Raw genomic sequence first — 26,478 nt, forward strand, 5'->3', positions numbered from 1 at the left:
TTCCAGGCACAATGGCTTATAGACACAATGGCTTATTCCATCTATATACAAAGTTTTTGACTATTCACTTTTATTCATAGGGCATGTTTCACATTTCAGGAACAAGTATTCCCTCCAAAATTGCGAATATGTGGAGTAAGTGAAAGTGTAGTTGCATCCGGTCTCATAGCATTGAACACATTGACAGTTAGAACTGCAGCTGTGAGGGAGTTGGGGGGTAATGCCACAACATGAACCCCTTTTTAACTATTCATATTCTCTGGACAGTTGGAGAGAAAACAGGTTCCACATCTGTCTCACACGAGAGACATGAGAGACAGAGAGAGGGGGGCTGAGAGGGAGAAAGCAAGAGAGGCGCTCGAGGCTACTGGATACTTGAGCCGCTATAATGGCGTCTCCTATGAGAAAACATCTGTGAATTTCCTCAGTGATCTACAACAAAGTATAACTCAGAGCAGTCACTCAGCAGACCTTTGAAGTTGCTCTCTGACAGAAAGCTGCCATTGTTCACAGCCCCCAACATAGAAGAGCTCCAACTTTGGTCTCACTAATATTCAAGATTTTCCCTGCAATGCGATACAACTCTTGTTTCTCCCCCAACCTATGCAGCAGAGGATCTCTGCATTTTCAAAAGCAAAGCCATGGCAATGTGCAGGCTGGCCCGAGGTCAAGGAAGGAGGGACAGGTCATTTCACCTACTCAGCCCACCCTGTGTGTGGTAATCTAGCCCTCCCATAATAATTCTCAGGGTCACAGCCTGATCTGCCAGGAAGGATGAGGAACAGAGATATCATATCAGGAGGCAATTAGGCTGAGTGATATGCCAGCCAGGGACAAGAGCACATCTTGCAGACTAACTTACTGCGTGTGAAAGTTCTCACTACTCAGATATGAGCAGATTGACATGTGGTCAAGCCAATACAACATGTAGAAAGACTAGCTTGTCTAACTTCACAATGTAGAAACATTGTGTAATGTTCTTACTTATATACAACACCAGCCAAAAGTTTGGACACACCCACTCATTCAAGGTTATTTCTTTATTGTTACTATTTTCTACATTGTAGAATGCTAGTGAAGACATCAAAACTATGAAATAACACATATGGAATCATGCATTTTATATTTGCGATTCTTCAAAGTAGCCACCTTTTGCCTTGATGACAGCTTTGCACACTCTTGGCATTCTCTCAACCAGCTTCGTGAGGTAGTCACCTAGAATGCATTTCAATTAACAGGTGTGCCTTGTTCCACCCTTTGCCTTGATGACAGCTTTACACACTCTTGGCATTCTCTCAACCAGCTTCGTGAGGTAGTCACCTGGAATGCATTTCAATTAACAGGTGTGCCTTGTTAAAAGTTCAATTTCTTTTCTTCTTAATGCGTTTGAGCCAGTTGTGTTGTGACACGGTAGGGGTGGTATACAAAATAAACCCCTATTTGGTAAAAGACCAAGTCCATGTTAAGGCAAGAACAGCTCAAATAAGCAAAGAGAAATGACAGTTAATCATCATTTTAAGACATGAAGGTCAGCCAAAACGGAACATTTCAAGAACTTTTAAAGTTTCTTCAAGTGCAGTCGCAAAAAACATCAAGCGCTATGATGAAACTGGCTCTCATGAGGACCGCCACAGGAAAGGAAGACCCAGAGTTACATTTGCAAATAAATGCTTCACAGAGTTCAAGTAACAGACACATCTCAACATCAATTGTTCAGAGGAGACTGCGTGAATCAGGCCTTCATGGTCAAATTGCTGTAAAGAAACCACTACTAAAGGACACCAGTAAGAAGAAGAGACTTGCTTGGGCCAAGAAACACGAACGATGGACATTAGACCGGTGGAAATCTGTCCTTTAGTCTGATGAGTCCAAATTTGAGATTTCTGGATCCAACCGCCGTGTCTTTGTGAGACGCAGAGTAGGTGAACAGATGTCTCCGCTTGTGTAGTTCCCACCGTGAAGCATGGAGGAGGAGGTGTTATGGTGTGGGGGTGCATTGCTGGTGACACTGTGATTTATTTAGAATTCAAGGCACACTTAACCAGCATGGCTACCACAGCATTCTGCAGTGATACACCATCCCATCTAATTTGTGCTTAGTAAGACTATCATTTGTTTTTCAACAAGACAATGACACAACACACCTCCAGGCTGTGTAAGGGCTACTTGACCAAGAAGGAGAGTGATGTTGTGCTGAATCAGATGACCTGGCCTCCACAATCACCCGACCTCAATCCAATTGAGATGGTTTGGGATGAGTTGGACCGCAGAGTGAAGGAAAAGCAGTCAACAAGTGCTCAGAATATGTAGGAACTCCTTCAAGACGGTTGGAAAAGCATTCCAGGTGAAGCTGGTTGAGAAACTGCCAAGAGTGTGCAAAGCTGTCATCAAGGCAAAGGGTGGCTACTTTGAAGAATCTGAAATATAAAATATATTTTGATTTGTTTAACACTTTATTTGGTTACTACATGATTACATATGTGTTATTTCACCGTTTTGTTGTCTTCAAAATAATTCTACAATGTAGAAAAAAAATAAAAAATAAGAAAAACCCTGGAATGAGTATGTTTCTCCAAACCTTTGACTGGTACTGTATATGTGTTATACTATATCTTGTGTCATAAGAAATTGACATTTATTCTTATAAAAGCCTACATTTCAACCAGTCAAGTCATGGATGCATCTGATGAGAATGTGATCTACAGTAAAATTAGGTTATTTCATGAAGCACCAGGTGATATGATCCTATTCCTCTTGGCGGTGGCAGAAAGACAGATTTCCCCATTTTGCTTCCCAAACTACAACAAGGCCGCAGTGATTCTCACACTGTTTCCCGCCAAGCGTTTATTCTATGGCAGCTGGTCACACCATCTGGGCGAGCAGTGCCGAGGCAAAACAAAACAGGTTACACCTTTGGCCATGCCAAGTCTGCTTGTGCCCTGTTCAGTCCACAAACTGAGAGAGGCTAATCAGAATTTCATGCTCTGATTTGTCAAGCCCCATTCCAACACAACAACTTTTTAGGTAAACACATTTTGTAGGATACAGGATGAATGTTGTTTTCTTACGTTGTTTTGTATATTCCATTGCTAGCTTAAAACCCCTTACACTCGTGAGAATTGGCCTATATGGATAGGGCTAAATTGAAATGTTAATTACAAAATAAATATAAAAATCATATGCATAACCATGGTTGCAATTAAATGGGAACAGTTTGGAGATTATGGGAAAATGATTAGACTAAAGGTGAGGACACAATACCTCACCCGAGACAAGACTGATTCCAAACATTACACTGTTGATTTTATGTGCATTTTACATGTATTGTACTTTTTGCTGCATTTGTTAATAACAAAAACTGAAAATACTCTAGATAAATCCAGTAACATGATAAGAATATTTTGGGATAATTTGGGGTAGGTGCAACATAAGACAAAAAAATGATAAGGGTTTGAGTGAGAGGTCAAACTGAGGTTTCCAAGTGGCCACACAACTCTCCAAAGTGTACACATTTCCTAAGTTATTTTAATACATTCTTATGGCTCAAAGAAGAGTCTTCAACTATAAGGTGCTTTTTGGGGGGCTCTCCTAGCTGTGCTGTTGAGGAACTAGAGCAAGCACACTTGTAGTTGTTTGGAACACAACCCTGCATCCCCGCCGTCACACAATTACTGTTGTTGTTTAAGCAATCCAAAAACAGTCCTTTATAACCCGCAATTTGGGTCAGGTGGGCATAATTTGAAAGCTTGTTCCATTTGCCAACATGACTAGCTAAATTATAAAATATGATTTTACATTGTTAGGCTTTCACAAGGCAATTCAGAGAAGCAGATTTTTGGTGCGCTTAGAATGGAGTCATGAGAGCATTCACATGCGTGGTCCACTGCAAATGTTCTTCACATTACAACAAACACAGGCTCATTCTGTTCTGGACAACCCAGGGTATAACGCCATGTCATCTTGTACATCAAACATAATGATCATACATGTTGACACTGTATTACATGAGTTTTATGATATGGAAATGTGAAGTGAACGTTTGGACGTGTTTGGATCGCTTATATGACATCAAAGCGGTATTTATTCTAATCCTCAACGACTCATGTTTTAAAATACATATAGTCCTCAAAATGTACAGCATTTCCCCAACTAAGACAACAAAACATTTGCAAAAGTTGCACAATTAGCAGGAGGATGGCTCTCAAGTTAACGGCGGCTGTCAGTCAAAACCCATACAGAGCTGTGAAGTGGAGACCCTGAGCTCTGACATCATGTATAGCATGTTACTGTATAGCCACTGCTTTCCAATTTAGGCGCTTATCAGTGCCAAAATCTGCAATTTTCAACCTGTATACGGGTATAAATGTAGAGGGCACGTTTCTCACATAAAAGTCTTCTGCGGAGAATCGGTCATTAGCTACCCAAATTACAGGGGGAAACTTTCCAGGAAAGGTCCTCTCTATCCCATCACGCATACATTTTCTATTCATGCATTTTCTATTCATGCAAATGTGAGCATCTCAACTGTGCATAGAATGCCCTCAACAAATTGCAGGTGTGAGGAAGCTGAAACAAAAGCCACTGTAACTCTAATGGCGTCCCTTGTCATTAAGAGGCCTTTGATGTGCGTACTCAACACACTCTTTTATCTCCTTCTTCCCTCTGTATTCTCTCTCCCTGGCTCAACCAGTTTCTTTATTAATGCACTCTTCAGGGAATGTTCTTTTGCACAGAACCCTCAACACATCTGACATCTGTTTGACATTCATGCCTGCCCATTTCTTCAATCATTAGCTTGCTAAGAGCATCATCGAGTAAGGTAAGACTTTAACGCACCTGTTCAGTCCACAATGCACCCCCACCCCACCAATGTAGAAGAAAACAAATACCAAAAAACACACAAAAATGACAAATTAAAATCCCTGACATAAGCTGTAACTTAAGATAGAAATGCATGATCATATTCAAATTATTACCATATGTCTACTTGGGTCCCTGTTGAAATTCTTTAATGCAAAGCGAAACATCTGTATATCAAAAGCACATAAACTTAATTAAAACAGAGTGTGTCTGCAAAGACTGCTGAAGAAACATTGATATTCAAAAACTCTCCCTTTGAACTCAAAGGATATAGAAACAGGACAATGTTGGCTTAATCGTGTTTGCTCTTTGAAGTAAGACATCACTATTAGTAAGACATCACTATTAGGAAAAAAGGTAAATGTGCCTGCTGTGGAAAATAAAAGCTTTTCATAATTTGTAAAGGCTGTAGCATGAGATATCAGATAGGTGGTGGTAGTATGAGACTTAGTTGATATGAATGTTTGTAGGCTGGTTGTAGGTTTAAAAACAACTTTATTTAATTAGGCAAGTCAGTTAAGAACAAATTGTTATTTACAATGACGGCCTACCCCAGCCAAACCCGGACGACGCTGGGACAATTGTGCGCCGCCCTATGGGATTCCCAATCACGGCCAGTTGTGATACAGCCTGGAATCGAAACAGGGTCTGTAGTGACGCATCTAGCACTGAGATGCAGTGTCTTAGACCACCGCGCTACTCAGGAGCCCTGTGTTTGGAGCAAATAGTTAAAATGGCAAGAATAACATCAGTGGTAATGTTAACCACATTAAAGGAATCCTCTGTTCCACCAGATGCAGGCAGATTTAATGAGGGAAAAACAAAAGGGACCTGGGGTTTATGAAGAGGTAATAAACAAAACAGGTGGCAGACCTCTAGCCTTTACCTGACACACACACACACACACACACACACACACACACACACACACACACACACACACACACACACACACACACACACACACACACACACACACACACACACACACACACACAGGTTGGTGTCCACCTCTCCGTCCAACACCACCACGGCTACTTTGGCAGGCATATTCTAAGCTAAGAACAAACGGTGTAACATCATTTACCATATGACACATAATCAAGTACCCAAGCTTGTTACATCCACAGCTCACCTCCTCTCATATGCTCAGGCAGACAATCAGCCAGGGACTTGATTTGGCAGAGAGAAAGAGGGAAAGTAACACCCACTTACAGCACCATATGTTACCACAGTCCAACCTTGTTATTACAACTAGTAAGCCTATTTGAAATTCCTCTCCATGGTTAAACAGGGCCAAAATAATCAAGGGAGCACGATCACACTTAATTGATTCAGTGTACTTTTAAGACGCTCTATTGGGTGCTGTGGTGACCTATTTCAGCCGGTCTTCAGAGGAACAAAATATCCCCAGTAAGGGGGTAATGCACAACTAGTATTATAATTACTGCTGGATCCGTTGCTGCACAACCGGAGGTGAAGTGCTTTTGAACTAACTGCACAATCGCCAAAGCCACATTATACTGAGGCCAATGATTCTTGGGGTATTTTTCTTGCAATTTCCATTTAAATACTCTCAGCGCAGTGTTGAAATGTAAAATTACCAAAGCACAAGGCGAGACCCAGATGCAGACACAGGAGGCAGATGGTTGGAGTCTTACAATGTAATCCAAAGGGTTAGGCAAGAGAATGGTCGTGGACAGGCAAAAAGGTCAAAACCAGATCAGTGTCCAGGAGGTACAGAGTGGCAGATACGCTCGTGGTCAAGGCAGGCAGAATGGTCAGGCAGGCGGGTACAGACTCCAGAAACAGGCAAGGGTCAAAACCGGGAGGACTAGAAAAAGTAGAATAGCAAAAGGAGTATGGGAAAAACACGCTGGTTGACTTGACTAAACATACAAGACGAACTGGCACAGAGAGACAGGAAACACAAGGATAAATATACTGTGGAAAATAAGCGACACCTAGAGGAGGTGGAGACAATCACAGGATCAGGTGAAACAGATCAGGGCGTGACAATACCCCCCCCCCCCCCCAGGCCTTGGTTGGCTCGCTCCGACTGGCCGACGACCCAATAAGGTTGCAGAATGCCTTCCAGAATTGAGACGAGAACTGAGTACCCCGATCGGAGACCATGTCTACCGGGAGTCCATAGATCCGGAAGACATGCTGCACCATAAGCTAGGCCATCTCCTTGGCCGAAGGTAGTTTGGGGAGAGGGATGAAATGGGCGGTCTTGGAGAACCAATCGACTACCGTCAGGTTTGACAGTGTTGCCATTATATGGAGGGAGGACAGTGACAAAGTCCAGAGATATGAGACCAGGGACGATGAGGGACCGGTAGTGACTGAAGGAAGCCAGAAGGAGCTTGCCGTGGAGTCTTGTTCTGAGCACACACTGTGCATGCTGCGACGAAGGCAGAGACATCAGGAACCATTGTGGGCCACCAGAAACGTTGTTGGAGGAAGACTAGTGTACGACGGGACCCTGGATGACAGGTCAGCCTGGAGGAATGAGCCCATTCCAGGACCCGAGACCGGACAGGATTAGGGACAAACAGCCGGTTAGCCGGGTCCCCTTCAGGTCCAGGCTGGGAGAGTTGTGCCTCGTGGACCAGGTTCTCAATACCCCAATCCGCAGTGGCAGCAAGGCATGAGGTAGGGAGAATGGTTTCAGAGGTCGAGGGTGTGGCAGAGGAACTGTATAGGCGGGAGAGGGCATCAGGCTTCACATTTTTGACCCTGGGCGGTAGGAGATGGTGAAGTTAAATCTGGTGAACAGGAGGGCCCACCACGCCTGCCTGGAGTTGAGGCGCTTGGCTGTATGGAGATATTCCAAGTTTTTATGGTCGGTCAGGACCAGGAATGGCTGTTCTGCTCCTTCCAGCCAGTGCCTCCACTCTTCCAACGCTATCTTCACCACCAGGAGTTCTCGGTTGCCAACATCGTAGTTCCATTCAGCAGGATTGAGACGATGGGACAGGAAGGCACAGGGATGAAGCTTCTGCTCCTGGGCAGATTGCTGGGACAGGATGGCCCCCACTCCAACATCCGAAGCATTCACTTCCACCACAAATTGCGCGAGGGCTCCGGATGGATGAGGATGGGTGCTGTTGTGAACCGATGCTTCAGGTCCACAAAGGCTTTGTAGACAGCTGGAGAACATTTAAACGGTATCTTGGAAGAGGTGAGTGCCGAGAGGGGGGCCGCCAGTGTGCTGTAGTCCCGAATGAAACGGCAGTAGAAGTTTGCAAACCCAAGAAACCATTGCAACTGCACCCTGGACGTTGGTTGAGGCCAATCCACCACTGCTTTCACCTTTCCAGGATCCATCTGAACATTGCCCTCAGCAATGACATATTCCAGAAAGGTGATTGCAGAGTGGTGGAACTCACACTTCTCGGCTTTCACGAACAGTTGGTTCTCCAGGAGGAGCTGAAGGACCTGTCTGACATGAAGAACATGTTCTTGTGCAGATCGGGAAAAAAACAGGATGTCGTCAAGGTACACAAACCGGTTTAGCATGTCCCGAAGCACATCATTGACCAAAGCTTGGAAAACAGCGGGGGCGCTGGTGAGTCCAAATGGCATGACCTGGTACTCATAATATCCACTGGCTGTGCTGAAGGCTGTCTTCCACTCATCCCCTTGCGTATCTGAACCAGGTGGTAGGCATTTCGAAGGTCCAACTTGGAAAATATGGTGGCCCCCTGGAGAGGTTCAAACGCCGAGGAGAGGTAGGGGGTAACGATTCTTGATAGTAATGTCATTAAGTCCCTGGTAGTCAATGCACGGACGCAGGGTCTTGTCCTTCTTCTCCACAAAGAAAAACCCTGCGCTGGCAGGAGATGCAGACGGACGGACGGCCCCAGTGGCCAGAGTGTCCTCTATGAACTCCTCCATATCTTTGGTCTCTGGTCCAGACAGAGAATACAATCGACCCCGAGGTGGTGTAGTGCCTGGGAGAAGATCAATGGTACAATCATAAGGACGGTGCGGGGGAAGGGAAGTAGCACGTGCCTTACTGAACACTTCCAGATGGTCATGGTATTCTGTGGGGATAGCAGATACATCCACAGTCTTGCTAACATCCCGAGGAAGACGACTTGAGGATGGCTGTGCTGCTTGAAGGTAGTGGGAATGGCAAAATGGGCTCCAACCCAGGATGAAGCTTGTGGTCCAATCAATCATCGGATTGTGCTTTTGAAGCCAGGAAAATCCCAAAACAACCGGAACATGGGGAGATGCAATGAGGAGGAACTGTATTGTCTCACTGTGAAACCCATAATTGAACGGGCACAGGACTATGAGTGACTTCCCCTATAGAGCGGCCGTCCAATGCCCTAGCGTCCATTGGCACAGAGAGAGGCTGAGTGGGAATACCAAGCTCTGAAGCTATCGTGGCATCCATAAGACATTCATCAGCCCCAGAGTCAATGAGCACTCAGAGACTTAGATTGGTCTCCCCACAGCACAAGAGCAAAAAGAGGGGTGTGCGGGTGATGGGAATTAGGGAACTCCCAGTCTGACTCACCATAGTGCTGGTACCCACGAGAGACAAGAGTTTCCTAATAGGGCAGGTAGCTATAAAATGTCCTGCCCCTCCACAGTACAGACAACAGTTATTATTCATCCTTCGTGAGCGTTCCCCAACTGATAACCTAGCTCTTCCCAATTGCATAGGCTCAGGAGTATCCAACTCACCTGTCGTAGATTCCCGAGGGGGCTCAGGTGGCTTCGAATCTTCTCGGAAGAGCTGCCTTCGGAAACTTCCGAATTTCCTTGGAGGTGAACGCGCCATAGCGGGTGCACGAGTGTGCCCGAGACCAGACCTCCTTTCACTCAATTTGAATGGTAAGGGCGATAAGGGAGTCGAGATCCATCGGCAATTCCCGAGCAGCTAGCTCATCCTTTACCTCCTCAGATAATCTGCGCAAAAAAGTATTGAAAAGAGACTCCAGATTCCAGGCACTCTCGGCGGCCAAAGTGCTAAAATCAACCTCGTAGTCTGCCACACTATGGGAGTTTTGACATTAGTCAAGCAGATTACTGGCCACCACAAACCGGAGACTCAAATACCTTTCTCACTTCTGCCATGAATTCCTCCAGATGACCACAAATGGCAGATTGTTGCTCCCAAACTGCCGTAACCCAGGAGAGCGCCCGACCCGACATTAGCGTAATAATATACGCTATCTTAAATCTGTCTGAAGGAAACGAAGATGGCTGTAGCTAAAAAATAAGCGAGCACTGAGAAACCTGGTAGGTACCAGAATTCCCCGAATATCGCTGTGGAGGAGGTAAGCGGGGTTCACAGGGAGTCGGCATAGGCTGTACAAACTCACCACAGATAGGGTAAAAATTACTTGGTGATTGGAGTTTTTCAGAGGAGGCAGGCAGCCTCTGAGCTAACTCCCTGAATTGCTCCATTATAGCCTTTAACCCATGGTCGTGGCCTTCCGACAAGGACCTGAGCCCTTCCAAAAGGCCCTGTACCAACTCTTCATGTCTCCTAATGGTGGCTCCCTGCAGGGAGACAACGTGGCGGAGCTGGTCCAAGTCTGCTGGGTCTGTCATGGCCAGTTCATACTATCAAGGCACAAGGCGAGACTCAAATGCAGACACAGAAGGCAGATGGTTGGAGTCTTACAATGTTTAATAATCCAAAGGGGTAGGCAAGAGAATGGTCGTGGACAGGCAAAAAGGTCAAAACCAGATCAGAGTCCAGGAGGTACAGAGTGGCAGACAGGCTCGTGGTCAAGGCAGGCAGAATGGTCAGGCAGGCGGGTACAGAATCCAGAAACAGGCAAGGGTCAAAACCGGGAGGACTAGAAAAAGGAGAACAGCAAAAGGAGTACAGGAAGTACACGCTGGTTGACTTGACTAAACATACAAGACGAACTGGCACAGAGAGACAAGAAACACAGGGATAAATACACTGGGGACAATAAGTGACACCTTAGGGGGTGGAGACAATCACAGGAACAGGTGAAACAGATCAGGGCGTGACAAAAATACTGTAATACAATGTACCAATATGTCTTAAATAATAAAATAATTTTTAAAATAAATAATATCAACTATTCATTTAATGTCAGTATTTGTGGTAAAATTATATCAGAGATTGAGTCTCAGACTTAGTACACTGTTGTACATTCCCTTACTTTGACATACTTCATTCAGCCAAAGTTTCAATCTCAAAGGGCATATCATTTTTAACTTCTCTGGTAGAAGAGATTTACAAATTGAATCAAAAAGTATGTTTTTATCTTTGACCATTAGAGGAACTAAGCAGATCTTATTGGTACTTGAAATTTGGTCCGACAAGAGTAAACTCGTTTCTACAGCTGCCACTAATCAAGACTGGACTCTGACTTATTAATAGCCAATAATCTTTCAATTCACTATTTACGCAGGCATGAATAACATTATTAGTACATATAAGAATAGTATGTCTCACAATGTGAAAGAAAGACACAACGTGTAAGCTAACTGTTAAACGTTTGGTAATCCCACAAAACCTGGATGCAACTCGACTTAGTTCTGACCCTTACGGTATGTAGTCTTCCTCTCCGATGGCCACCTAAAGCTTCTGAAACCAGAGTAAACCCTGTACTGTCTGTGGCTGGTCCTGCTATCTAGACAGAGCTCTAATGTTTTCCCCGCTGAGTACAAGGGATCTTCAGTCATACCACCCTACTCTTCCTATTAAGATCAAAATCTCAGCTTGAGCCCTGGGGTGTCAACAAAAGGAGATGCAGTAAATGATATGCAAATCAGGGGGAAAAAAAGCACTACAGATCAACTTGCCAGCCCTGCATTTCCGACACATCTTAAAAAGGAAATTTCTATACTTTGGGTGAAATTCAGAGTTACGTCTAGCTCTCTGTCTGCTTTTAGACAGGAAATGTTTTAGAGGTTCTAGTACACAGTATATACCACTCACTCCTTGGTATAATGATAATCATATGTTGCAACCATTATTGAAGAATTAACTGCAAAATGGTCAAAGTATAACATTGACTTTTCACATGATATCTCTATGCTCTCAATGCAGCATTTCAGCAAGGAGACTTGAATTGTAACACATAATTTATTACACAACAGTGAACAGAGAATTGATTCAGTGACCATTAAATTATTACAAATTTATGAACACTGCACTGACTGAGGATGATGGGCACCTGTCTTGTTCTCAGAGTCTGGTTCCATGCCAGATTTCCATCTGAGCTCTAATTTGGCCCGAGCTTGGTGTTAATGGAGTCATGGTCTATTGTTAACGTTCAGTGACAATGAAACTTTATCGAAAAAAAACATGATTCAATATATATTTTTCTCTGCCACTAAACAGCAGTGTCATTTTCATGTACCATTTGTCAGGATTTTGAAAGACAAATATTCTTCCTAAGATGAGTCTCTTGTGTGAACCAGATAGAAAAACAAGCCTGAAGACGATTGAACGACACCATAACTAATCCCTACATTACTGGAGCCTATCTGCCTAAATTGAGAGGTGTGTGGGGGAGGTGGCAATGTACAAGGAACTGCTAATGAAAACATGGTAGCAGAACTATATTCAACAATCTTAACTGTGGAGTTTGCATTCATCCAAATACACACATACAAGGGGAGCATCATTTGTCATTATTTTAAACTAATAGACATTTACTCTGGTCTCTTGTACATCACTGGCTCTTGTTATACATGCATTGTTATACATGCATATGGCATACTGGCTCTTTTTATTTCGGTGCATATGGAGGAAATGTTATTTCAGTATGTCTGGCTAGTGCTCTTTGACTCGTACCGGTTGACAGGGGTTGTAAGACTCAGCTCTGACTGACGAGTGGCCCTCTTGACAGGGTGGGAGGGGGCCCGGTCAAATAGTCTTCCTCAGGGATTGATTCCACCGTTGACAGTAATTTGTAGTACTCATCCTCTCCATCCAGTACTTTGATTTGGCTGTGATGTTCAAGACAGGGAGGGTATGAGGGAAAATAGAATGCTCTTCTAAGATGCCTCTGACCCGAAAAAGCATAACATTTCACTTAAATAAGAGCAATGATATCTAACAAAGATAAGGCAGTGAGGAGTTAACCTGGTAGACTATAAACCAGGCTTTCATTTACAAATACAAGTCAGACCATCAGCAATTAAAATTAGCATGCTGACAAAGCCTTAATATGTAGCCCTCTCTAACGACACAAAGGAGCTTGTAAAAAGCTCTGTTATTTTCAGCACTCCATTTACATGATAGGAAAACAAAATCCATTTCTGGATTCTTCTATTCCACAAAGGGCCTGCTCTGTTTAGAGTTGCTGTAAGTAGGAAAGCAGTTATTTACCCAAGTTTTCTCGGCTTCCTCTTGCTCCCCTGGTAATCCAGAGTTCTCTGTGGAAAGGGCCAAGAGCACAGTCAAAAAGATGAGCAGAGAGTCATTCATTTTTAATTCAAAGTGATTTTGTGTTGAATGCGAGCAGATGCTGATAATATCAGAAGCATAATTTTTTGGGATCAAAGGGCTCAAGTGAGCCTGATGAAGCATGCATCTTGCTCAGCTTTGATAAACCACATCAATTATTCACCGTGAAGGCAGACATCCTGACATGAAAGCAACAGATAAAGAACATAAGCACATGTTCAAGACAAGAGGCAGAGAAGCGTGGGGGTGGGGCTCGAGGGTCTGGCACAGGTAGATTTAATTGTATTATCATCTGGAACCAAAGTCAGACAAAGGACTTTATCGCCACTTTGAACTCACATTTAGCTGGTTGTAATAGAGACTGTCTTCAGGGCTGTTCAGCAGTTTGGGCTGCTGGCCCCGCCGGCGAGGGGTTCGCTGCTGCAGCTTGAGCACTGGACCTGCAACAGAGACAAATCACTGAGAAACAGCACAGCAACAACACTCCCACACTGATACACAGTGTGGTAACAGCCCCAATGGACACTGAGATGCATTCAGATTGCACTGGAACAAAACACAATGAGTTAACAAACCTCACAACAAATCAGAAAGGCATAAAAACCATAAAAGCTGTAAAAGACGAGGTGAAAAGCAAATATTCCCACAGTCATGTCAATGGGGTTTATTCCCCTCTATGGGACTCGAGGAAAACCAAGCTCTCAGAGCTAACTATGCCAATATGGCATGAGCAGATCAATGACTCAAACTCAGATCCACTTCTTGAAGCAGAAGACTGTAGCATTGCCAATTTCATGTTGTTTTCTTTTCATGTTCAAAGCCACATGATTGTTACTATTTATTATTCATAATACCATAGATGGTGATATAACATGGTAGGCTTTTGCAATAATGACCCAGCTTACACAATCACCTGATTAATCAAACATAAGACAATTTAAATATTTTCTACAACTCTATGACTAAGTTTCAAGATTTCAGAGTAAAAAAAAAAAACGTTTTTTAAAACTCAGACACCTTTACAACGAAGCATCTATTTTTAATGCCAGACAGCGTTTCATCTTCTACCCTTCGTTTTGGGTGAGACAGGACATTCCTTCATCATCTCCTGTTACTTCAGCTTCCCAACCTTGACTAAAGCTGCATTTACTTTTTGCAGCTTAACACTACTTTGTACTCACTTTGAACAGACCTCATCACATCTCAATCCTATACATCAAAGCTCAAGAGTTTTTTCCTCCGCTCCTTCTGCTTTCTTGATGTTATTCAAACCAGCGTAGATTTACTAAATTCACACAACCTTGAAAATGCCCATGGAGATGCTGTCATTTCTATATGTCTGCACTTCTAATGTAGATATTTTATTTATCAGGAAGCAGTCAGAAAGATTTCTTGTCCCAAAGAGTCAGGGCACAATTTCTCTCCAATGCTGTTGTTTATAGATATATAAACAGGGTGGAGAGAATCAACCTTCTTCATTAAAAACAAAACTTAAGGTTCCTTTCGTAACCCCGGTTCTCTGATATTATGAGTGAGATATCTCGCATGGAGGTTCGCTAGGACCGCCTACTCTCTTGGAAGTACCTATCAAAAGCATCTGTTGGAGACAGGCAGGTAGAGTGGAGAATGAGGCGAGACCCTCACTTCCATTAAAGGAGCCACTTTCCCGCCCTCTGGTTATTCTCAAGCATGTTTCTCTTCCTCGAGCTCATGCGAGCAGAGGAATGCGGTGAGATACCTCACTCACAATATCAGAGAACCGGGGTTACGCAAGTAACCTTAAGTTCTCTTTCAATTATTAGTTTTGATATCTCACATGTGGGTATATGGCCAATTCCCGTATCACAAAACATGCTCTCCGATACCAGAGTAGTCACAACATCAGCATCTCGGAGGTGCCGAAAAGGTGCAGAGACAACCCAACGGGGAAAAACCTCATAACAAAGTAAGGGGAAGCCCAATACAGGATGCATACAATCTCAGTTGAATGAGAAATGCCCCAGAAACCAGAGGATGCTCTCTGTACTAGCGAGCCCTTCCAGGCCCCTTCGGAGGCTTTCACCCTCGCCATTATAAATCAATATTATGGTCTCCATGATCCGGCAGGATATCATTGAAAAGAGAACAGCCCACCCTCTTTGCCCAATGAGCGAAGAGCATGACACCATTGCCCGAGGACTCCTACAATCAAAGTTGATGCGAACTGCACCTACTGGACGACAACTAGGGCGCCCTTCTAGGGAAGGCAATACGTGAAAAGCCATAGGCTCCAAGGTGCAACAATGGGAAAAAAAAGTCCTGCAAAGCACATAGGACCATGGAAAACAGAGTGTAGGGAGGAACAATCTGTCTAGTCACATAACTTCTCCATGACAAAAATGCACCAACTGTAAAACAGAGAGAGTACAAAATGGGCTGGCACTCTTTTCCAAGAGTTGCGGGCCTGTCTCTTTCCTTTTTTCGTTCTCTCTCATTGGCTATGCCCAGAAAACTAAAGCATCCGAGTTCACTCGGGCAGGGGTTCCCAAACATTTTCACTCGGGCCCCCCCAGCATTGGGGAACATCCCACACCCACCTGCGTGTTCGTGCAGGAAGACGCGTTACGTCAATTTCTTATATATATATATATAAAAAAAGTCACCCCTTTTTTCTCCCCAATTTCGTGGTATCCAATTGGTAGTAGTTACAGTCTTGTCTCATCACTGTAACTCCAGTACGGACTCGGGAGAGGCGAAGGTCGAGAGCCATGCGTCCTCCGAAACACAACCCAACAAAGCCACACTGCTTCTTGACACAATGCCCATCCAAACCGGAAGCCAGCCGCACCAATGTGTCGGAGGAAACACCATACACCTGGCGACCGTGTCAGCGTGCACTGCGCCCGGCCAGCAACAGGAGTCGCTAGTGCGCGATGAGACAAGGATATCCTTGCCGGCCAAACCCTCCCTAACCTGGACGACGCTGGGCCAATTGTGCGCCGCCCCATGGGCCTCCGGGTCACGGCCGGCTGCGACAGAGCCTGGACTCGAACCCAGATGCAGTGCCTTAGACCACTGCGCCACTCGGGAGGCTCCACGTCTATTTCTAAGGGCACAAGCACTGTTCATGACACAAACTGTTCACACCCCTTTTGTTGATGGAGAGAATTATTCAGGTTAAAGCTTATTTCCTGCAATTTTACACATTTTATCATGGGGTGCATTTTTTTCACCTATAGGGTCGTCACTTATACCAGGCTGCAGTAAATCAGTCTGGATTAGGTTTGCACATTTTGGGGAATATCCTGAGGTGGAAACTTTCCGTGGGAATTAACGGGAATATATGGGACTTAACAAGAATATATGTGAATTAACAGAAATATATGCAAATTAATATTAATACCATTTAAATGTAGATGTTTTTTTGCATTGGACATATTTACCATATGGAGACTTTAATTAAATGAGTTGACTCTTCACATGGCTTGATTTCACTGAACAACAAAAGGGAATATTGAATGATCCCCAATAATCCATCGCATCTCCCAAAAACATGTTCAACATACATCTGTAAAATGATAGTCTAGAAACTAAAACTTAGGTTCTTTTCCTCTCAGGCTTCCATGTCTTCTCCCTGGACCTCCTCAATGTCCACCTCTTGAACATCAGACTGAGCCCTCATCTTCACTGTCACTTTCCAACCTTGTTGAAGATGGCTCGTTGTCAGGCTCAAAAAGCCTCAAATTTGTCCAGATGGCCACCAATTTCTCAACCCATGTATTGGTCAGCCTGTTGCGTGCTTTGGTGTGTGTGTTCCCAAACAAGGACCAGTTGCGCTCTGAGGCGGCTGATGTTGATGGGATTTGGAAGATGATGGCGGCAACAGGGGAAAGAGCCTCAGATCCACAAAGTACCTTCCACCAGATGGCTGATGAGATATGTTGGCACGACTGCCATATTCCATCTCCATCCCAAAGCCCTTGCTTGGAAGTGTACTTCGCCAGACTGCCAAGAACCGTGCCCTCATCCAGGCCAAGGTGGCGAGACACGGAAGTGATGACACCATAGGCCTTGTTGATCTCTGCACCAGACAGGATGCTCTTGCCAGCATACTTGGGGTCCAAAATGTACGCTGCGGTGTGTATGGGCTTCAGGCAGAAGTCTCACACTTTTTGATGTATTTCAGACAGGATGGCATTGTCTCCCTCAATCCGTGCAATGGCTACTGCTATTGGTTTCAGGAGTTTCAGGCTGCTTACCACTCTCTCCCAAAATACATCATCCAGGAGGATCCTCTTGATTGGGTTGTCCATATCGGCAGACTGTGATATGGCCATTTCTTGGAGACTCCTTCCCCTCCAGGAGACTGTCAAACATGATGACAACACCACCCCAACGGGTGTTGCTGGGCAGCTTCAATGTGGTGCTCTTATTCTTCTCACTTTGCTTGGTGAGGTAGATTGCTGCTATAACTTGATGACCCTCCACATACCTAACCATTTCCTTGGCTCTCTTGTAGAGTGTATCCATTGTTTTCAGTGCCATGATAACCGTTAGGAGCAGATTTAATGGACTCCTCCATTTTAGACCAAGCAGCCTTCATGTTTGCAGCATTGTCTGTCACCAGTGCAAATACCTTCTATGGTCCAAGGCCATTGATGACTGCCTTCAGCTCATCTGCAATGTAGAAACCGGTGTGTCTGTTGTCCCTTGTGTCTGTGCTCTTGTAGAATACTGGTTGAGGGGTGGAGATGATTATTCCTTGCCCACAAACATTTGACCACCCATCAGGGATGATTGCAATACAGTCTGCTTTCTCTACGATTTGCTTGACCTCCACTTAAATTCTGTTGAACTCTGCATCCAGCAAATGAGTAGATAAAGCATGTCTGGTTGGAGGGGTGTATGCTGGGCGAAGAACATTCAGAAATCTCTTCCAATACACATTGCCTGTGAGCATCAGAGGTGAACCAGTTGCATGCACAGCTCGAGCAAGACATTCATCAGCATTTCTCTGAATGCATTCCTTCATTGAGTCAAAAAAAATCGGATTTCAGGGGGACCATGAGCTGTTGCTATCGATAACGTATCTCATTCAACATTTTCATCTCAAATAGAAGTAGAGGGACTTTTGTCAGAGGTTGCTTGTTGTGAGCGCTGAGGGAACATTATGCACCTGGCCAGATGATTCTGCATCTTTGTTGCATTCTTCACATATGATTTGGCACAGTATTTGCAAATGTACACAGCTTTTCCTTCTACATGAGCTGCCGTGAAATGTCTCCACACATCACATAGTGCTCGTGGCATTTTCCTGTAAAGACTAGAACAAAATGAGTAAAAAACAAACAAATGCAATTCTACGTACAGATAAATAGTTAAGCAGTTAGATTAAACAACTCCTTTGTAAGATATATAAAAAAAAAAGAAACATGTATGGAAACAGGTGAATTAACACTCCTCAGTTTGCAGGCTCAAGCAAGCTAAAACCCACATGGTAGCAAAAAATAACTAGCAGAAATTGTTAACAAGTTACAATTATTTAAACACACTTGCTGTAGGCTGCTATTTACTAGTAAACAAAAAATCATGTATGTCATATAAAATATATTCACCCCACCCAGTACTGTAATCAAAACTTACCAGAAAGCATGTAGTCCTTGGCTCAGACAGTGTAGTTGTGTGGGCTCAATAGCATCTCATTAGTGTGCAAGATCTTGAGAATCAGCTGTGATTGAAGAGTGATGGAAGAGTGCACTGCACATGTGATGGAAGAATACACTGTGCATGTAGAGGGTTGCAATTCCATTGAATTGGGGATAGTTTAACCAAAATATGCTACATTACCTAGAATTGCATTATATGTATCCCACAAAAAAGGTTCACTCTTATAAGCTAACTTTTTGAATGAATTTAAGCAAAATTCCCCAAATTCCAGGGCTTAACTTCCCATGGAAACTTTCTGGAAATTTCCAGGAAAGTTTCTGAACCTTTGTAACCCTAGTCTGGATAGATGCGGGAAGCTCTCTCTCTCAGAACAGAGCAGCCAGCGCCATGAAGGAAGATGTCAGGTAATATAGCCAGAGGAAGAAGGAAACACCTGCAGCGCAGTATTCCTTATACTGGGCAGTAGGACAGCTACATAACTGGTATGTCTTGGCCCTGCTCCATGGGTGGTCAAGAGTTGTTAGCCAGCTACTCACTCCCCTAAGATGGGGAGGCAGAGCAAGCAGTGGCCTGGTTCCGTGAACCAATCGCAGTAAAAAAAAGGACGAGGAAAGCCGAAGCTTTGTGGCCTCGGGAGTTCCCTTTTCATCCAGACAGTAAAGTAAGGAATTACTACACTAACTGATCTCTAGCTCAATGGAGAGTGTTCTTCATAACAGAGCCAAGTAGTCTTTGCCAAGCAGAGGAAAAAAACGCCCCTCAGAATCCGTGGTGGAAAAAGTACCCAATTGTCATACTTGAGTAAAAGCAAAGATACCTTAATTAACAGAAATGACTAAAGTAAAAGTGAAAGTCACCCAGTAAAATACTACTTGAGTAAAAGTCTAAAAGTATTTGGCTTAAAATATACTTAAGTATCAAAAGTAAAAGTATAAATAATTTCAAATTACATATATTAAGCAAACCAGAATGCACAATTATTATTATTTTAATTTTTTTGGGGATAGTGAGTCCGCCAGATCAGAGGCAGTAGAGATGACCAGGGATGTTCAATTGATTAGTGTGTGAAATGGACGATTTTCCTTTCCTGCTAAGCATTCAAAATGTAACGAGTACTTTTGGGTGTCAAGGAAAATGTATGGAGTAAAAATATATTTTTTTCTTTAGGAATGCAGTGAAGTAAAAGTAAAAGTTGTCAAAAATATATATAGTAAAGTAAAATACAGATACCCCAAAAGACTACCTAAGTAGTACTTTAAATTATTTTTTACTTAAGTACTTTACATCACTGCTCAGAGTACTAAAAAGGGCTGAGGGGGTTTTCAAGTGAACACTGGAATTCTGTCCAATCATAGAATGGGGCAGCAGAATGGTTAGGGTTCCCCTGTCTTGTACAAAGTAGCGGGCATCCTTTGGCGGAGCACAGCATACCATAACTGGCTTGACTGTGATAGCTTGCACCATATCAGTCAGAGGCAAAAGGTCATAGGCACGGGGAAAACAGTGCCACAGTGGATGGTGAGACAGATTTCTGTCCTGCTCCGTGTGTCGTGATGCCGGAGGGAAAGCTGACACGCTGACTTCTGTCCCTGGCTGAAAACCTCAGAAGGTGGCGGAGCCTCAGGGGGAACAAAAAGTGTGTCCTCCATTTTTTCATGTGAGTAGGGTCACAAAAGTGAGCTGCTGCACAGATAATAGGGTTTTGTCTTAACGCAGCCCTGCCTTGCCACTGCTGCAAAACTCTGAGAGGGGAAGGAGTAGCAACCATTAAACCCGAAGAGAGAGGGTAAGGCAGAGAGTCGTTGGCCCTGGACACCATCCTCAGCTGCCAGGGTTGCGCCCTAGGTTGGCCGACCTAGGAGGGATAGCAGTCTGCAGTGATCACAGGACTCGAGAGCCTTCTGGGCATGTTCATTAGCCAAACAATTGATGCATAAAGGGTGGGCATCTTTCCCAGCAATCATGGAGCCGCAAGCACAAGAACGTGGGGGTTCAAGTGCTAGGCTTGTCCCGGGGCGGGATAGCAGTCGCCATTGCGAGGGACAAGGCTTGTTAGGGGACCGAGCAATGCTTGTTGCAAGAACAACGTGTAGACGGCGTAGGCTAGCAAGTTAGAAGCCCTGCGGCTTGTGGCTAGCAAATAGTATCTTATATAAATGGCATACCAAGCTAGCTAGTTAGGAGCCTTGCCTCTAAGCAAGCCAACCTCACTAGCATACCCTACCAGCAACACGATAGCATTGCTAGCTCTGTTCTCTCGTCTAGTTGAACCTACAGTGCCTTCAGAAAGTATTCATACTCCTTGACTTATTGCAGGTTCTGTTGTGTTACTGCCTGAATTCAAAATGGATAAAAACTGGGGGTTTTCTCTCACCAATCTACACACAATACACCATAATGAGAAAGTGCAAACAATGTTTTTTTGCAAATGTATTGAAAAATAAATACAGAAATTCTAATTTACATACATTTATTCACACCCCTGAGTCAATACATGTTAGAATCACCTTTGGCAGCGATTACAACTGTGAGTCTATTCTGTACAGGCTTCATTATTTTCACTCTGTCAATTAGGTTAGTATTGTGGAGTAAATACAATGTTGATCTATCCTCAGTTCTCTCCTATCACTGCCATTAAACTCCGTAACTGTTTTAAAGTCACCAAGTCACCATGGTGAAATCCCTGAGCAGTTTCCTTCTTCTCTGACAACTGAATTGGGAAAAACCCTGTATTTTGTAGTGACTGGGTGTGTTGATACACAATCCAAAGTGTAATTAATAACTTCCCCATGCTCAAAGGGATATTCAGTGTCTGCTTGATTTTTAATTTTTACCCATCTACCAATAGGTGCTCTTCTTTGCGAGGCATTGGAAAACAGAGATGAGGTAGTCATAAAAAAATTATGTTTAACACTATTATTACTGTCGTGGAAAATTGCAAGATTATGTTATAATGCTTGTATTGCATTATAATGGTTGTTTTATTCGACAGAATAGAATATTCTGTTAACTATTGTGTGTGTGTGTGTACTGACAGAGAAGATTACGATGTCTTTGGGTGATAGCTGCAAGGCACCTAACTAGCTAGTTTGGTACGCCATTAACATTAGATACTAGCCAAGTTAACCTAAGCCTTGCAGCGTGGGCTAACCCAGTCCCAATAGCTAGCAATGACGCCAACTACCAATGGAGACTGAAAAGTAGAAAAGGAATTTCTACTCGAAAACAAAAACCTTCCCGTTAGTACTCAACCTCTCAACAGGGTCTGAAGACCTACGCTCAGCAGCGATATCCTTCACGGTTTACTTGTGAGCAGATAAGAAGGCAAACAGGTATTCGATATGAGGAAGAGAAGTGAGAATAACCAGAGGGAGAGAGAGTGGCTCCTTTTATGGAAGTGAGGGTCTCACCTCATTCTCCACTCAACCTGTCTGTCTCCAACAGACGCTTTTGAAAGGTACTTCCAAGAGAGTAGGCCGTCCTAGCGAACCCTCAAATCTGAGATATCGAAATTAATAACTGAAAGAGAACCCTATGCTACTTTTGACTTATACTGTTTGTCATATAACTCTAACTTGAGGTGGCGAATACATTTAGATTAGCAATTGGCAGCCGGGAATTGACAAAATGCCCTTAGGACACTGTTTCCTTCATGGTTTGATTCTGAATGTGTAGTAGGCGTACTAGTCAACCTCCTGTGCAAATACCATTCTGAAATGTATCTAAACAACCATTAGCTCAGCTGGTTGGAGCATGGCACTATTGGTGTAGGGATTGCGGTTTTGTGTATTATGCACCTTAGGTTTTTACAAAAAATATGTTATTTTAATGATGTCTGAAATGGGTTTGATAAGCAAATTTCTAATTCCCCTGAAACAGCATCAAAGCACTCAATCAAGAATAATGACGTCCTTGAACAAAGTTTCATAATGTAATCATACTGCAGAATAATGTAACTATATAGCAGCACGAACTGTTTATCACTGGAACAAAATATGTTGTTAAGAAAATTTTAAAAACTAAGAGTAGTCATGCTAGAGATAGCTAGTTAGCTGACATGCAATCTTGTTATTTCACAAGGTCTGTTCAGTCAGGCATGGCCCTTTCCTTTAAAACAAACAAACTAAGGACATCAGATGTTCATGGCAAAGCAACGATTCATCACAGCACTACACGACTGAACGGAGGAGACTTATGTTTGGGGTCTGAGGTGAGATGTTTTCTATATTCACATTAGACCCTCCATCCTGAGTGAATGATTGTAACTTGGCTGCTCTGATATACAGCTGGATCCCTGTGTGTCTGTGCAGTCTAGGAGTCAGAAACACAACTCTCAGTTCCAACATCCCCATTTATCCAGCATGACCCGCAGCGATTAAAGCGTGTAGCAGATCAGAGAAAGGGTCAGGCTTCCCATCTCCTCTACATCTATTCTGGGAAATCACTGCCATTTGATCCAGGCCAGTCCCAGAGGAATGTTGTTGCCGCAGATATCTTACAGACACTGAGGCTGCCAAACGGGCTTCTGGCACGAGAGCATTTTGGACCCAGGTAGGTCTGGGAAGAGGTCAGACAGTGGCTCACACTAGGCTTGCTATTTGATAATAGTGGGCACCATCTGATGTTTGCGGTGAGGAATAATGATCAGAGAATACAGAAGATTAAAACATTCCAGCAGAGTTTGCAACAGACTTACATTTTGTACATGCTTGCATCTCCAGATAAAAATAATTTTTTAGATAGGTACTTTCTTTCATTTTCAAAGAGGTTCAGATGATTCGTAATACATGTCTAAATACCAGTATTAAATCCCTTGAAAATCAGAATGCTCCTCAGAAACAACATCGAAGAGCTGCTAAATGGGATTTTAGCCGAATAAATTAAAGAGATGTATCGATTTACTTCCTGAATCATGTGCTGTGATCACCTGACTTCTCCCAGACCCCAGTTATCCACTTGGGCTTTGTTTATTCAGATGGAGGGAGCCGAAACACCAAAAGGCATGGATTATAATGAAAAATCATCAGTGGAGTCCTTTGATGTCTAAATAAGACATGTGCAGCCCATACCTCTCTTTTCCCTCACAAACCCTCACACGCGCGCACACACACACACACACACTGTTTATTGCTAACAGAAAGTCCCTGAATAGATAGCTAACTCTAGTCAAACTTCAATAGGAGTTCGAGAGCTTTTCAGGACTACTGTGATTTATTACCAATGTCTTAATTTGGGAAACCATGTGCTTTGAATTATAAGGCACACTAGGAAAATCACAAGGTTTTCCAGATAATGGTCCAAAGGGCATTTCCTGCATCTGTTTTTAACTAATGCAGGCAGAGGATGTTATTACTTACAACCAATTTTCAATTTTTCACACTGAAATCAATCATTTCCACTGATGGCAGATTTGGGGCTTGACTTCTGAACAAATCTTCATGTGCTGGGAAAATCCCACAGTTTTTTGGAAGTCAATAATTTGTCAGACCTCTGTATAATGTATCATTACAGCCTTCCAGATTGAGCAGTGAGTACATGTTGGTATGTTGCACAAGGGAAGTCGGGCAGTCATTGAGAAAACATCCTACAAGTGAACCAAGCAACTGAAATGTACTGTGATGGATAATATACATTCTTATAATCACTTCTAAAGATCAACAACTAAAGTACAACAACTTTAAAAAACGGGAAATCTTAAACGGGATATCTTCAATATCAAATAATTTCTGGGTAACAATTATGTACCTTTCTGTGACTGTTTTCAAATCAAAATCGTAAAATATAAATAGCTTCTTAGCAAAGAGCAATTTCTCCAGCAAGAATTTTGCTAGGACTATCTGGGACAAGGTCTGAGTTGGGAGGAGAAAAGTGAAAACTAGCTGTTAATGGCAGAGAGGTTACTAACTCTGTTTCTTTTGGTCTATTGTTGTATTTACCGCCTGATGATGTCACCAGGCAGGCCAAAACTCCATCCCACCAAAACAGGCTGACATTTCAGGCGGTCTTTTCAAACAGCTTTTACACTAAAAGGGCATTAGTATTATTATACAGTATTAATCCAACCTCATAGTGTGGAGATATACATAAAACACGGGATTATTTTTTTTTGGACTGCACGGGGCCTTTAAAAGTTCTGGCATTACAAAACGTTCCAAATAACCCAAACCACTTGTACGATACTAAAAGAAAAGTTACAATATAATCTTATACCTTCATATACTACAGGTACGTTTGAAAAGATTATTCTGTAGAAATTGTGATGATGAGTAGTTTGGAAGTACATCCTGTTAACTACTCTCACTGACATTAAGAGGATTATGGTAGGTAGTGGCAGACAAGAGTCCTCCTTCCTTCCTTCCGTTAAGTTGAGTCTTCCTATCCACTCCAAATTTCAGCTACCTCTGCGACGCACCTGTAATTTCAGCCTCTATGATGGGTGGAGACAGACAGATAAATCAAAAAGGTTGAGAGACAGTGAGAGAGGGAGGGAGAGTATTTGTCTGAGGAACACGGAGAGGGTGGATCATTTGTCTTGCAGATGTATGTTGATATGGTGGTGTTGGTGAGGGTAGGGGATGAACTGGGGGAGTAGGTTGCTCAGCTAGTGGGAGGACATGTGGTAAGTGGTGTCAGAGTTGCTGGTAATGAGCAAGTTGGACGGTAGGAAAGTGGGATGGATCAGTAAACGTGGGTTTTAGAACATTGCAACTGGGTAATTCCATGTCCTAATGCCGTGTTCCCATTGACCACTCACAGCTGCAGCACAGCTCAGGGTGCCAATCAAATCAAGGCACAATGACTTGACTAGTACACCCTATACAGATGTAGGATCTTCATTATTTAGTTGCTGAGAATTTTTCTGCACTGCAGGAAATGTAAACTTGTATTATATTCAAGGAATAAAAAGGCTTCTAAAGTTTGTAATTTCCACTTTAAAATGTCGGACTTGGTTTGCCCTAACAAAAAATGTATCAACCCCTACAAAAAATTTCCATTAATTATAATTCACATAATAATTTACATTTTCTGTTGTTGCAGGATTATTTTCCTGCTGTAGCAAACTGGCTCAAATTAAGATGCTACATCTGTAGAGTCGAGGTACAGAACAATAACCTCGAAGGTACTGAGCCTTCCTCTTTTCCTTTCCTTTTTCTTCCCTACTCATCAAAAGACCAGGTTAAGTGTCTTTCTAGACGCAGCGGTAATTGGTCTCTGTGTTGTGACTCCTCTTTATCACTGTTTCACTTCTGACATGTATGTTTACCAGGACTATAATCTTCAAAAAGCCTGTTAACATAAGTAGCTCAGCTTTCATAAACCATAAAGTCAGCCTCTGACTGATCCTCGGCACCAGCCTGTTTACCACACTGAGGAGCGTAAACAGCACTCTGATCATATCGCCGCATTGCTCGCAGAGCCTTCGTCTGCTTGACTCATTTTGAATTATTATTCATATTGTATTAATATTCAGGCTAGTGAGACAGGGAGAGAAGTTACATACTGTAAGTGTTCTGTTTACATGAATGTTTGGTGGATGCACCTCACTGAAC

General features: G+C 43.2%; 1 protein-coding gene across 9 annotated transcripts in view; it reads right to left on the reverse strand.

Annotated features, from left to right (window-relative positions):
• The window catches only part of myo3b (myosin IIIB), a 104,533-nt gene that overhangs the window by 739 nt on the left and 77,316 nt on the right, over positions 1–26,478 (reverse strand). For all 9 annotated transcript variants that reach the window (XM_055878774.1, XM_055878771.1, XM_055878770.1 and 6 more), the window contains 3 exons: positions 13,622–13,722; positions 13,205–13,251; positions 12,668–12,822 (listed from right to left, as the gene is read on the reverse strand). In XM_055878774.1, the coding sequence (XP_055734749.1) occupies positions 12,690–12,822; positions 13,205–13,251; positions 13,622–13,722 (281 nt within the window). In that variant the 3' untranslated portion in view covers positions 12,668–12,689. The remainder of the gene's footprint in view (positions 1–12,667; positions 12,823–13,204; positions 13,252–13,621; positions 13,723–26,478) is intronic.

This window comes from Salvelinus fontinalis, chromosome 23 (genome assembly GCF_029448725.1).
Source record: "Salvelinus fontinalis isolate EN_2023a chromosome 23, ASM2944872v1, whole genome shotgun sequence".
NCBI classification, from domain to species: Eukaryota; Metazoa; Chordata; class Actinopteri; order Salmoniformes; family Salmonidae; genus Salvelinus; species Salvelinus fontinalis.